Source organism: Dipodomys spectabilis, unplaced genomic scaffold (genome assembly GCF_019054845.1).
Source record: "Dipodomys spectabilis isolate Male_0828 unplaced genomic scaffold, ASM1905484v1 ptg000004l, whole genome shotgun sequence".
Lineage (NCBI taxonomy): Eukaryota > Metazoa > Chordata > Mammalia > Rodentia > Heteromyidae > Dipodomys > Dipodomys spectabilis.
In genome coordinates, this window is record NW_024870681.1 from 7,411,058 (window position 1) to 7,424,931 (window position 13,874).

The 13,874-nt window shown below is 39.6% G+C and overlaps 1 protein-coding gene across 2 annotated transcripts in view; it reads right to left on the bottom strand.

Moving 5' to 3' along the window:
• Nucleotides 1-13,874, bottom strand: part of Tada2a (transcriptional adaptor 2A) — a 61,019-nt gene that overhangs the window by 5,935 nt on the left and 41,210 nt on the right. For both annotated transcript variants that reach the window (XM_042693551.1, XM_042693561.1), the window contains 6 exons: nt 12,387-12,450; nt 10,201-10,244; nt 8,235-8,345; nt 5,013-5,084; nt 2,944-3,076; nt 887-930 (listed from right to left, as the gene is read on the bottom strand). In XM_042693551.1, coding sequence (XP_042549485.1) covers nt 887-930; nt 2,944-3,076; nt 5,013-5,084; nt 8,235-8,345; nt 10,201-10,244; nt 12,387-12,450 — 468 coding nt within the window. The remainder of the gene's footprint in view (nt 1-886; nt 931-2,943; nt 3,077-5,012; nt 5,085-8,234; nt 8,346-10,200; nt 10,245-12,386; nt 12,451-13,874) is intronic.

Genomic DNA, 13,874 nt, shown 5'->3' on the forward strand with positions numbered 1-13,874 from the left:
CACTGTGGCTCAAGTGGTAGAGCGTTAGCCTTGAGCTGAAGAGCTGAGGGACAGCGCCCAGGCCCAGAGTTCAGGCCCCACGACTGGACCCCCCCCCAAAAAAAGAAATCCTGGAGTTTCTGGCAAGTTACATGTTTCTTTGCTCATATCAAAGATCTTAATTTGAGATTTCACAAAATCTGTGGTGTATACAACTTCAATAAATTAATATTGATAGATGTCAGTATTTTACTAATGAATGCTGGGAAAATAAAGAAGCTACTTCTCTGGAATCTTTTTCTCTCCCTGTATGTACTCTTACTCAAGGACCAAGATCATCCCTGTGGGGCTCTGAACATTCTGAAAACATGCTGATGTTTATAAATTGAGCTAACATGTGATTACTATTACTTTGCCAAAGCACTGTGCTCCCACAGAGGGAGAACTGCTGGATCATCACAACCCCTTGAATGTAAATTTGCCAATTCAAGACTTATTCTGAGCCACCATTGGTGGCTCACACCTATAATCCTAGCTACTCAGGAGGCTGAGATCTGAGGATTATAGGTCAAAGCCATCATGGGCAGGAAAAGTCCACAAGACTCTTATCTCAATTAACCATCAAAAAACCTGAAAGCGGAGCTGTGATTCAAGTGGTTGAGCATAGCCTTGAGCTAAAATGCTCAGAGACAGGGCGCAGGCCCTGAGTTCAAGCCCAAAGATTAACGTGTGGGATTGCAAACACATACACAAAGACTTCCTCTGAGAGGGGGTTGTAGCTCAGTAATAGAATGTTTGCCCTGTATATGTAAGGCCATACATTCAACTCTTAGTATTGGGAAATAAAAAAAGAAAAGAAACCACCAAAACAAACCAACAAATAAAATCTTGCTGGAGAAATAATTACCTGAATTCGAAGCCATTGGAATGGAAGGACTCAGCCCAGAATCACTAAAATGAAAACAAAAGAGAATTTAAACTTTTGTCTTATGAAAGTAGACAATTTCTAAACATCACTGTGTGACTGGGGGCCCTTTATCAGGAAGGCTGCCCAGAAAGAGATATAATGAGATAGTGTGTGTGTGTGAGTGAGAGAGAGAGAGAGAGAATGTACTAGAGTTACTAGAGTTTGAATTCATGGCCTAACACTTGCTAGAGAAGCACTCTATCATTGAACTGCACTTCTAACCCTTTTTTGCATTGGTTGTTTGTGAAATAGGGTCTACATCCTGCCTGAATATGCTTAGACTATGATATGATTTTTTACTTTCCCATAGTTAGGATAACAGGTACACATCACTATACCTAGCTTCTTCCACAGATAGAATCTCAGACTTTTCTTCCCTGGGCTAGAGAAACCACAATCCTCAGATCATACCCTCCCACAGATAGCATGCCACATGCCACCATATCCAGTCACTGGTTGAGAAAAATTCTCATGTGTATGCTCAAGCTTGCCTCAATTTTCAGTTCTTCTGATCTGTCACCTAAGTAGCTAAGATTAAACTATATGAGTAACAGGATGTCCCATTGTATAGATCAGGAAAAAGTTGTTCTGAGGGGGAAAAAATCACTTAGTTTTGCTAAGAACTGCTTTTAACATGGGATATCCTTGATTCAATTCATGAAGAAGAAACAGGAATTTGATTTTCTTTCTTTTCTTTTTTTTTTGGTCGGTCGTGGGGCTGTCCCTCAGCTCTTCAGCTCAAGGCTAGAGCTCTACCGCTTGAGCCACAGGGCCACTTCCCATTTTCTGAGTGGTTTATTGGAAATAAGAGCAGTCACAGACTTTTCCTGCCTGGTCTGGCTTTGAATGGCTATCCTCAGATCCTCAGATCTCAACCTCCTGAGTAGCTAAGGATTACAGGTGTGAGCCACTGGCGCCAGGCTCAGGAATTTGATTTTTTTTCTTTTTGGTTGTTTGTGGAACCTGAACTCTGGGCCTGGGCGCTGTCCCTCAGCAATTCAGCTCAAGCCTAGCGCTCTACCTCTTGAACCACAGCGCCACTTCCAGCTTTTTCTGCTTATGTGGAGCTGAGGAATCAAACCCAGGACCTCATGCATGCAAGGCAGGCATTCTACCACTGAGCCACTTTCCTAGCCCAAGGAATCTGATTTTCAATGAAACTCCTGCTAGTTGAGTTGGGTGTGGTGGCTCAAGCCTGTAATCCTAACTAAGCAAAGATTGAGAGGATTGACATTTGGGGACAGCTCAGGCAACAGGAGTCCGTCTCAACCAATAGCTGGGCAAAGTGGCATGTAAATGTCATTCTAGTGAAGCAAGGAAGCACAAGTAGGAGGATGGCAGAACAGGCTGGCTGAAGATATAAGGTGAGGCCTTACCTGGAAAATAATGCAAAAAGGGCTGGAGACATGGCTCTAGTGGTAGAACACCAGCCTAGTGAGTGTGAGTCCCAGTGCAAACCCAAGTACCACCAAAAAAAAATTTTTTTTAAATCATACCAGTAGTTAAGGAGGGAGAGATAGAGAAAACATGGATGGGAGGTTTGGGATAGTCAGTATTTTTATTTTTTTAAAGTAAGATAAAAGTAGAGAAGTAGGATTGTAGAGGTAGTAAGGCTTGAACTTAGGGCTTCCCACTCATCCTTAGCTTCTTGACTCAAGGCTGGCTCTCTACCACTCAAGCCATACCTCTAGTTCCAGCTTTTTACTAGTTAGAGAGAAGAGTCTCAGGGATTTTTTTTTTTTTTTTTTTTTTTGCCAGGGATGGCTTAGAACCACAATCTTCAGATCTCAGCCTTTTGAGCAGCTATGATTATAGGCATGAGCCACTGGTTTTCAATTGTTTCATAAAAATGTCAGTACTATCCTGTTTCTGAAACTGACTGGTAAAATCTTTCTGGATTCATGTAGGTACCCAATTAGTATACGAGTGTATGCACAGAAGTGTCCCAAAACCCTCGTGAAGGTCACAGCCTCCTTCACCCTAGGCTAAATGCGCACATGTCAGCTTGCCGGCGGAGCCACTGCTGGCATGCACTACTGTCCTGGATATACTGGAGAACTTCGGAGAGCATGGTGCGTTTAAGGCGCTCTTCCTCCCTCGTCTTCTTTAGGTGATCATATGTCCTGGCACCTGGAAGGAAAATAATTGACAACAGGGAGAATGCAACAGAAGTTAGAAGTGAGCTGGGCTCTGGTGGCTCACGTCTAATCCTAACTCTAGCTACTCAGGAGGCTGAAATCTGAGGATCATGATTCAAAGCCAGCCCAGGCAGGAAAGTCTGTGAGACTCTTATCCCCAATAAACCACCAGAAAACCAGAAGTGGTGCTGTGGCTCAAATGGTAGAACGCTAGCCTTGAGCTGAAGAGGGTAGGGACAGCGCCCAGGCTCAGAGTTCAAGACCCACAACTGACCAAAAAAAAAAAAAAAAAAGTTAGAAGTGAAGACCCTCCTAGGTAACCAGCAGGATTGTTTTTTCCTTTGTAAAACCATAGACAAGCATATTTCCCTGAGTTTGAAATCAATTTGACTCTAAATATTTTTATTACATATCTATTGTTAAGAAGTTGGACATTTAAGATGGGTTAGCTGATGACTCATGCCTATAATCGGGAGGGTTAAGATCTGCTAGCCTTTAATGAAAATGCTAATGTATAGCATAGACAAATAGATTGGCAACTTTTGTTTCCTCCCTCAAAAAACAAAACAAAACAAACAAAAACCATCCTCTTTGTTAAGCATTACTCCTCCAGAGGAAGAGCAATCAATTATCAGAAAGCCAAAACTGGGTATCTGAGTCTGTATTTTCAACCTGCTAAACAGAAGAGTTTCATGGTATCTTCTACATGCTAACAAGGTTATACTGATTCCAAAATACCAAATCAGTGGCTTTCATTCTAACTCGATGAGACTCGGAAACTGAACCGTGAACAGAATCAAAACAGAAGCTAGAATGGAAACCTAAAGGTGTGTGTGTGTGTGTGTGTGTATACACACGGGCGCACACTAGTTGTGGGGCTTGAACTCAGGGCCTAAGGCCTATCCCTGAACTGTTTCACTCAAGGATAGAGCTCTACCACTTGAGCCAGAGCTCTACATCTGGCTTTTTTTGGAGCTAGGAGTCACACAGATTTTCTTGTTCTAGGCTGAGTTCAAACTAAGCCTCCTGAGTAGCTAGGATTATAGGTGTTAGCCACTGGTGCCAGGCTGTTTGCTTTTGTTGCTGTTTTGCCCATCCAGGGGCCTGAACTCAGAGCCTGGGTGCTGTCCCTGAGCTTCTTTGTGCTCAAGGCTAGTGCTCTAACACTTGAGCCAGTGACACTTCTGGCTTTTTTGAGTAGTTTGTTGGAGATGAGTCTTAGGCTGCTTGGGCTGGCTTCAAACCTTGATCATCAGATCTCAGCCTCCCGTGAAGCTAGGATTATAGGTGTGAGCCATTGGTGCATGGCTGGCTGTTTGCTTTTTAATGGCTGAGAATGAACCCAGAACTTCTATACTAGACGAGCATTCTACCATCTAGTCACAACTACAGTAGTATACTGCCTTTCCTTTTGACCTGGCTCTACTACGAACTAGCTCTTTTAGTCCCTTTAAGCCTGATTTTCTTCATTAAATATAAGTAACAACACTTCACAAGTTCACCAGGGGAATTCACTGACATTCAGTTATCCCATAGGGCCTCGTACATGATAAAGAACTGTAGATGTTAGCTACTATTAACATAATTATTACCAGTACTAAGTAGATGAGATCAATAACCTAGAGCCAGTAGAAGCCTGATAAATAAAAACAATCAGGTTATGCCTAACTAAATTTAAGAAGGTAGAGGCTAAAACCCAGGGTACATAGTAGACTTTACAATCTAGAGCAACATCTCTCTTTTGTATGTGTCATGACTTTTATTCTACCTCAGATAGTCTATATAATGTATTTATAATGATTAAATAGCTGAAACAACTAAAATAATTCAAAACTCATTTTGAAAAAGAAAACCTTGTTTTAAAAAATTCAAAAGACCTCAGAGTTTCTATGTGTTTGGAAGACAGTATATAGGTAAAACATACTTACTACAAAAATTGGTGATGCCTGCTATCCTATATTCCTGGAGCCTCTTGATTTCCCTTCGGAGTTCAAATTCTACTGTTTCCCCAAAAGAACAAGGGAAAGAAATAGGAGAAACAAAATCATCATCAGTGAGTCCTTTTGCATTTTCATTAATTATGTCTTACATCAAAAGGCTGGACAATTTCATCAAGGAAATCCTTTTTACTGGTATCATTCTCACTAGCAATTTTACCCAAGAGCCGAGAAAACCCTACTCCAGCTGTCTTTCAGATCTTGTCTCCAGATGCAACAGATGGAACTGTTCCCTAGAAAACTTAAGTAAACTGGCTGAATTCATTTTTACTACAAGATTAATGAAACCATTTTTCTTTCCTTTTTTTTTTGGTCCAAAATGGGACCCAAACTTGGTACCTGGTACTCTCACTCATTCCATGAAATCATTTTTAAATAACTAAGTTTTCCTTTCTGTTAAAATTTCTACTCACACAACCAACTTCTACATATGGAATGTCTCTAGTATTACTTGTGACCCCAATGCAAGGGAAGGACAAAAGCTTTGTGTTCAAACCCCAGTCATTTCTTTATAGCTTCTCTCCTCTAGAGACAAAAAGAGTATTATATTTTCCACGAACCAAAGACTTCTGTCTCCTCAGCGCACACAGATCAAGTTCCTCTGCTTGGGTCATTATGTGAGAGACTATTCAAATTTGGGTGCTTTTTGAAACAGAAGATGAAGAAAAAGCCTAGACAATCTATAGGGTGTAGTTTATGAAGGGACACATAAACCACATGTAACACAACCTGGGACAGGAAATAAAGAACTAGTCATTCAGTATAAACCTCACAAAAAATGCCAACCAAACAAGGTGTTTCCTGAGGACATTCCACCTGGCTCAGATAAATAACCTGTGATGCCATGTAAGGATAGCTACATGATGAGGACTGGTTAAGAATCTTGTTAAAGAACCTTCCCAGGGCTGGGAAGGTGGCTCAGTGGTAGAGTACTTGCCTTGCATGCATGAGGCCCTGGGTTCCATTCCTCAGCACCACATAAACAGAAAAAGCCGGAAGTGGCGCTGTGGCTCAAGCGGTAGAGCGCTCGCCTTGAGCTGAAGAGCTGAGGGACAGCGCCTAGGCCCAGAGTTCAGGTCCACGACCGGCAAAAAAAAACAAAAAAACTTTCCCAGCCAGGTGCTGGGGGCTCATGCCTATAATCTTAGGTACTCAGGAGGCTAAGATAAGAGGATCATGGCCTAAAGCCAGCCCAGGAGGATTTATATATCCTCAAGACTCTATTTCCAACTAGTTAGCAAAAAGCTAGAACTGGAGATGTGCCTCAAGTTGTAAAGCACCAGCCTTCAGCAAAAAACCAAGATTGTAAAGTTCTGAAACCTCTTGATGTCCCTTATAGCAAAAGGAAAAGACAGACACACACACACACAACCTTCTCAGAACTAAATTGAAGTGCCAAATATATATAACTTACATCTCAGATTGAAAAGCATAGACTAAGCCACCATATCCAGACTGTCTTAAAGTCTAGAACATACTACCTTGACAACTTTTTTCCCTTTGTGTGTGTACTAGTATTAGAGCTTAAAATAAACCTTCCAATTTTGCTTAGCTTTTTCATTCAGGGTAGGCCACACCACTGGCTTTTTTCTACCCTGGCTGGCTTCAAAGATCAATCCTCAGACTTCAGCCTTCTAAGAGGCTAGGATTACAGGTGTGAGACAGTGCCTAGCACAACTTCAGTTTTTTAATAATAAAAAAAACAAATTATAAAGCCTAGCGTTGGTGGCTCAAGTCTGTAATCCTAGATACTCCAGAGGCTGAGATCTGAGGATCACAGTTAGAAGCTAACCTAGGCAGTAAACTCCATGAGATTCTTATCACCAATAAATTGCTTAGAAAAAGCCAGAAGTGGCACTGTGGCTCAAGTGGTAGAGCACTAGCCTCAGCACAAAGAGGCTGAAAAACATTGCCCAGTCCCTAAGTTCAAGCCCTAGGACCAGGAAAAAAAATCAAATTATAACTCTTAGAAAAACCAGAAAAGTCAAGAGAATGGTAGAAGCACTACTTCCACGAATCATCTAACTCTCTCACCATTTTAAAAACTAGTTTCAATACTAAAATATTTATGTATATGTATATAACAATATGATGTCACTAGGCAATGAATCATAGTACATAATCTCAGCTACTTGGGAGGAGGAGTGTAGGAGGACTGCAGTTTTAGGCCAACCTGGGTAAAAAGTTATAGAGAATTCATCTCCAATAAGCACGTATAATGGTTCATGCCTGTGACCTCAGCTATGCATAGGAGGATAATGGTCTGAAGCCAAACCCAAGCAAAAACTTGAGACCCTTCCTGAAAACTAAAGCAAAAATGGGTGTGAGTATGTGACTGAAGGTGTAGAATACCTGCCTAGTAAGTGTAAGGCCTTTAGTTCAAACCTAATATGCTAGTATGTATAAATACGTAAGTAAATATATATATATATATACATAATAGTCAGTTGTGGGGCTTGAACTCTGGGCTTGGGCATTGTCCCTAAGCTCTTCAGCTCAAGGTGAGCGCTCTACCACTTTAAGCCAAAGCGCCACTTCAGGTTTTCTGGTGGTTAAGGAGATAAGAATCTCAGACTTTCCTGCCTGGGCTGGCTTTGAACCATGGTCCTCAGATCTCAGACTCCTGAGTAGTTAGGATTACAGGTGTGAGTCACTGGCACCAAACCTAAAATAAGTTTTAATATGATACAAATTATATACCCATACATATGTGTTTGTATATATATGCACATATATGTATATGTGTATATATATTTTTTTCTCCCCCTCAGTGCTATCCCTGAGCTAGCTAGCACTTTACCATGTGAGCTACAGCTCAATTTGTTTTTATTTTTTGTAGTTAGTTGGAGGTAAAGGTCTCATACACTTCTCTGCCTGGACTGACTTTGAATGGTGATCCTCAGATCTCATCCTCTTGAGTTGCTAGGGTTAAAGGTGTGAATCACTGGTGCCCAGCATCACTAAGTCTATTAACCTCTCTCCTCCTACCTTTACAACACTACACTAAATTTATCTCATGCTGATACAGAAATATCCATAACTTATTTGTTTACTATACATAAAATATACTTTTACCTCTCTTAGTTATATAAGCAAAAGCAAAAGCAAACATATAAACAAACACCTGTTCAATGAGGTTTAAAATCCACTTACGTGCATGGCTTTCAATGAACTTATCATGTTCCACTGGTCCCACAATCCTTGCAAAACGTCTCATCGTTTCATAAAGATCTTGGACCTCCTTGGGATACCGACGTTCCATTACTACAGAGAAAAGAACGTTCAAACCATATCATGAAGAATGTAAGGATCTCTAGGTTTACTGCACTTCCCCTCCTCCCCGCCCCCCGCTAGTCCTAGGACAAAAGGGCCTGGGCACTGTCCCTGAGCTTATTTTGCTCAAGGCTAGTACTCTACCACTTCTGCCACAGTGCCACTTCTGGCTTTTCTGTTTATGTGGTACTGAGGAATGGAACCCAGGCTTTCATGCATGTTAGGCAAGCACTCTAACACTAAGCCACATTCCCAGTTCCATTTTTTTTAAAGCAAGAAAATTGAGGAGGGACACTGTCCAAGATGCATTATACTTTTTGCTATGGCAATGGAAAAGAGAACCAAAGGCAGATCCTGCATTGTTAGGAACAATGGCTAGAATTTCTGGTATTAATTCCTGTAGGCAAACAAGCAAGGTGCAGACACAAGAATTCATGTAGATGGATCTATCAAGTGTATAGTCTCTGCCTCTCCTGAAATCTCTCTACCTACACAGGCTTAGATAAAGTATGTATTTTAGTGTTCACGAGTGCAACTTCACTTTTCTTTAAACCAAAATACTAAAACTTAACTTACTAATAAAATTACATTTTGACAAGTATCGTGTAAGTAGATGGTTACATATGAACTTGGTCAGAGCCAGCAACTCTGTAGATCACTACTGACCAAAGCTCTAATCAAAACATATCTGCAAAGAAAGATCAGGAATAAAACTGACAAAGTAACCCTAAGTTTGAGATTTCCAAGAGCTGTTTAGCTGCTTCTTTATGATTTCAATAAGATATCAGTAGTATCTAGGTTACTTCTTTCTCCTTTTGGACTAAGGATACAGGTTTGCTACTAAACAAAACAATCAAACCCTCAGAACAGAAGATTTTGAAGTAAAAGTTTAAAATCTGATATGAAGAAAAATCTATCATATTAACATCCTGTATACATCTAATAGGATGGCAATGAGTATCTCTGAAGCCACATTGCACCTGCTACTGCTAAATCTTGGAAACAGAGCTTCTCGTTAACTGTGTACTTAAGAGAATTTATAGCTAGTAACATAATAAAGCCAAACTCACTGTTTATTGATTAAAATAGAATTAATGTAAGAGTTCTTGAGTTACTCTAAGTAATGGTCAAACCTTACGAAAAAACCACCGATTAAGAAACCCCATTGATTGTTTCATTTACCAAATATGCCCAATTACTATGTATATAAAGTATATGGAAGCCTGGTCCCAGTAGCTACTTGATGGTGGTGTATGCCAGTCACCTTGCCTATGCTCTAATTACTAATTAAAACATTTTACACAAATATGAATGACTACAAATTAATAATTCTTTTTATTTTTTATTATTTTGTCGGTCGTGAGGCTTGAACTCTGGGCTTGGGCGCTGTCCCTGTGGTCTTCAGCTCAAGGCGAGCGCTCTACTGCTTGAGTCACAGTGCCACTTCTGTGGTTTATTGGAGATAAGAGTCTCATGGACTTTCCTGTTTCCTGTGTAGCTAGGATTACAGGCGTGAGCCACCAGCGCCCGGCTAAATTAATAGTTTTTTACTTTCAATATAGAATTGTTCTCCACTCGTTTGTTGTTAGTTCCTTGTCATTCATTCGAGTGTGTGTGTGTGTGTGTGTGTGTGTTGTGTGTGTGTGTGAGTGTGTGTGTACACCAGGGATTGAACTCCAGGTCTCAAAAACACTATTCTGTTGAGTGACATATCTAGTCCCATATTAGAATTTTTAAAAATCTTCTTAGGTAAGGCAACTTGGATTAAAAACCATTGCCATAAATAATTTATTTAAAACTACTTAATAATATTAAAAGAAGTTAGATTAAAAAAGTTTATACTTACACTGAAACTTCCTAAGGTTGATTAATCCATGATCTCTTATAATTCTAGAATTAAAAGTAATATTTTAGTGCAGCTTTTATTAGCCATCCTAAAAACAATAAAGTCACTCCTCACCAACTTTGCAGGTCAGTAAATCACTACCACAATTTTAGCCTCTCAAGCATCCCATAGTTTTCATTGTAAGCACAGCAGCTGGGTGAATGAATGAAATCAATTACCATTCACAAAAATATATGTCTGTCACTTAAGACAAAGCAGAAGGACATCTGTGTCCACAACCTAACTTTAATCTATTAAGTTTGATGAAATTGTAGTGGAGAACAGCCACTGGAGGGAAACTATAAAAAGGCACTATCACACATTCAACATTGACAACTGCGTATTCAAGTAACACTTTGAAACTATTTGAAATAAATATATAGTGTGCATAATTAATAAGGGCATCATAAAAGAGAAGTCCCAATAGCAACTTCAACAGTTGGATTCTATAAGACTCTTGGGTCTATTATGTTTTTTGTTTCTTTTCTTGGGGGGGTAGGAGGGGCGTGCCAGTCCTGGAGCTTTTTTTTTAAATCAGGACTAACATTCTACTTGAGCCACACCTTTATTTCCAGCTTTAGGCTTTTTGGTATAGTTAGTTGGAAGTGAGTATTTTACAGACTTTCCTGCTTGGGATGACGTCAAACCCTGATCCTCATATCTGAGCCTCCTGAGTAGTAAGGATTACAGGTGTGAGTGATCAGTGTCAGCTCTAATTTTTTTTTTTTTGTCAGTCATGGGGCTTGAACTCTGGGCCTGGGTGCTTTCCCTGAGCTCTTCAGCTCAAGGCAAGTGCTCTACTGCTTGAGCCACAGCACCACTTCTGGTTTTCTAGTAGTTTATTGGAGATAAGGGTCTCAAGAAGCCCAGCGTGGCTTTGAACTGTGATCCTCAGATCTCAGCCTCCTGAGTAGCTAGGATTACAGGAGTGAGCCACCGGCACCCGGCTCTGTGTATTTTAAGCAAAGCGAAATTTAAACCACTCAGGGTCGTATGTCTGGAACCTATGATTTATACCAGAAGTGTTCACGAGTAACAACAAAGCTTCTGCAACACTTCATGGAAACTTCCAACTTGCAAGAATTTTACTTTAGATCACACTCAGACCCTCAAGAGTGTCTCCCAACTCCCTTTGCTTTTTATTGCTGATACCACTCTGTCTATAGTTAGTAACAGCACAATAACACACATGCTTACACTTATATTTACATGCCTATATACTCATACCTTCTGCATACTCTCTCTGACCGATTAAAAGTTTCTGTGACCCAATGGAGGACTAAGGTTTATAATTTCTAAATCTGAATATGTGTATATATATATATATATATATATATATATATATATATATATATATATGTATAATAGGTATCCATCCATCTACCCCTCTACCCATACATACATACATATAAATAAAGATACGTGTTTTTATTTTCTTTTTAGGTTCTGGTTGAATGAATGAAATCAATTACTTAGGGTTTGTTCTACCACTGAACTTTACCTCTAGTCCTCAAGTGTAGCTCAGTTGTGCTGCAAAGGGAATGAATAACCAGAGTCCACGAAACTTACTCTGAACACTTAAAAATCTTTTTGGATCAAATCTTCTTAAATATATATATTTTTTAAAAAGCTGGGCTCCAGTGGCTTACTCCTGCAATCCTAGCCACTTAGGAAACTCAGATCTGAGGATCTCATATCTAGGCCAGGCAGGGTCTGTGAGAGTCCCATTAACTATAAGTGGAGCTGTGGCTCAAGTGGTAGAGTGCTAGTTTTGCACAAAAAAGCTTAAGGACAGCACCCAGACCCTGAGTTCAAGCCCCAAGACCACCATTAAAAAATAATAATAAATTAAAAAATATATATATCAGAATAAGAGCATAACAAAAGCATAACTTAGGAATATTTTGAACTGATCTTGTTCCTTTTATTTCAAAGAGCTTAAAACAATATACTCACATTATTACAATAAAGAAAAAGAATTTGAAAACAAGACAGGATCATTGCCCTCACTTAACAGAAAAATTGAAGCTCAAGGACAGTAACTATCTTCCCCCAGATCAGGGGGACAGTGTTGCTATGGACTGACTATGTACAATCAGTGCAACAGTCCAAACCTCAAAGAAGGCAGGATGGTTTTCTGTACTTACTTCTTTCGTCTTTGTCTTTCCTTTAGCCTGGAATGATAGATATCTACCACAGCCATCTTCAGAGCTATAAATACATTCATTTATAGAAATAAATTAAAATGATAGAAATATTTTAAAAATCCATTACCCAAACTCCAAATCTCACATTGATATCTGCTCCAATTCCACATTTGCCAATCTAGGAAATACTGCTTCTAATGGAACATGAAAATATCCTAGCATATTGTTTTTTTTTGTCTTGTCTTTTTGTAGATTACAACTTCCACTTTATACTACATACCTTTCTTGACTTGTTATATATTTTACTACATAGGGTGAAGGCTGTAACTTTTAATACATGGACTAGAAATCCTATCTAGAAAGAGTAGATACAAAATAGTTTTTCTTTTATTGGTGTTGGAGATGGAACCCAAGGCCTCAAGCATGTTAGACAAATGCTCCTCCACTGAATTGCACTCTGAACTCAAAAACAAATATTGCTATGACTCTATAGAAGTAATCTCAATCTCAAGAGATGCTGTCACAACAAGATTAACATGCACCAGAAACTATTTTTTACAGTAATGTTTTCATGTTTAGAGTGCAGAATTTTATATTCTGTAATAAGAGTTAAGATGCCTACGTAAAAGCCATGCTCTTTCCTTGTTTTCTCTTGTAAAATAAGAAGAGAAGCCGTAGATAGGAAAAATTTTAATCAATACAGTATTTCTTAGATGCAGCTTTTCTTGCTATTCTTTTATTCAACTTCAGAATTTTTTTTTTTTTGTCAGTCGTGGGGCTTGAACTCTGGGCTTGGGCACTGTCCCTCAGCTCTTCAGGCAAGGTGAGTGTTCTACCACTTGTGCTACAGCGCCACTTCCAGTTTTCTGGTGGTTTACTGGTAAGAATCTCACAGACTTTCCTGCCTGGGCTGGCTTTGAACCTCGATCCTCAGATCTCAGCCTCCTGAGTAGCTAGGGTTACAGGCATGAGCCACCAGTGCCCGGCCTCAACTTCAGAATTCTTACAGCTCCAGCTATATTTCTCTTTTCATTCCTCACCTTAATCCTATAAACACATCCATCTCTAGGGCTCCAACTACCATCAAGCTATATAATCTTAAACTGAGATAGCTAGTGCAAGCTCCAGGTCCTACTGGCTATCTTTATTCACAGAGCCTTCTATTGCAAATTTTCCTATCCTCTATAACTCTTACCTTGGTTAACAGCATCATAGTTAAATGAGTCCAAAGCAGAAATCAATCTGGATTTTTCCCTCCTGTCCCTATCTAGTAGCTTTACCTACTCCCACCTTATACTACTTACCTTTCTTGACTTGTTATATATTTTACTACATAGAGTAAAGGCTGAACACTCTCAAATTCATCTTTTATCTCTAGTCCCATTCTTTAGCCCACATATCTTGTCTCTATCAACAGCTTGAGTCAATCTAGGAAGAGAACCATCATTACATTTACTGACTCCATTTCTGCCATATGGACTCCAAGTT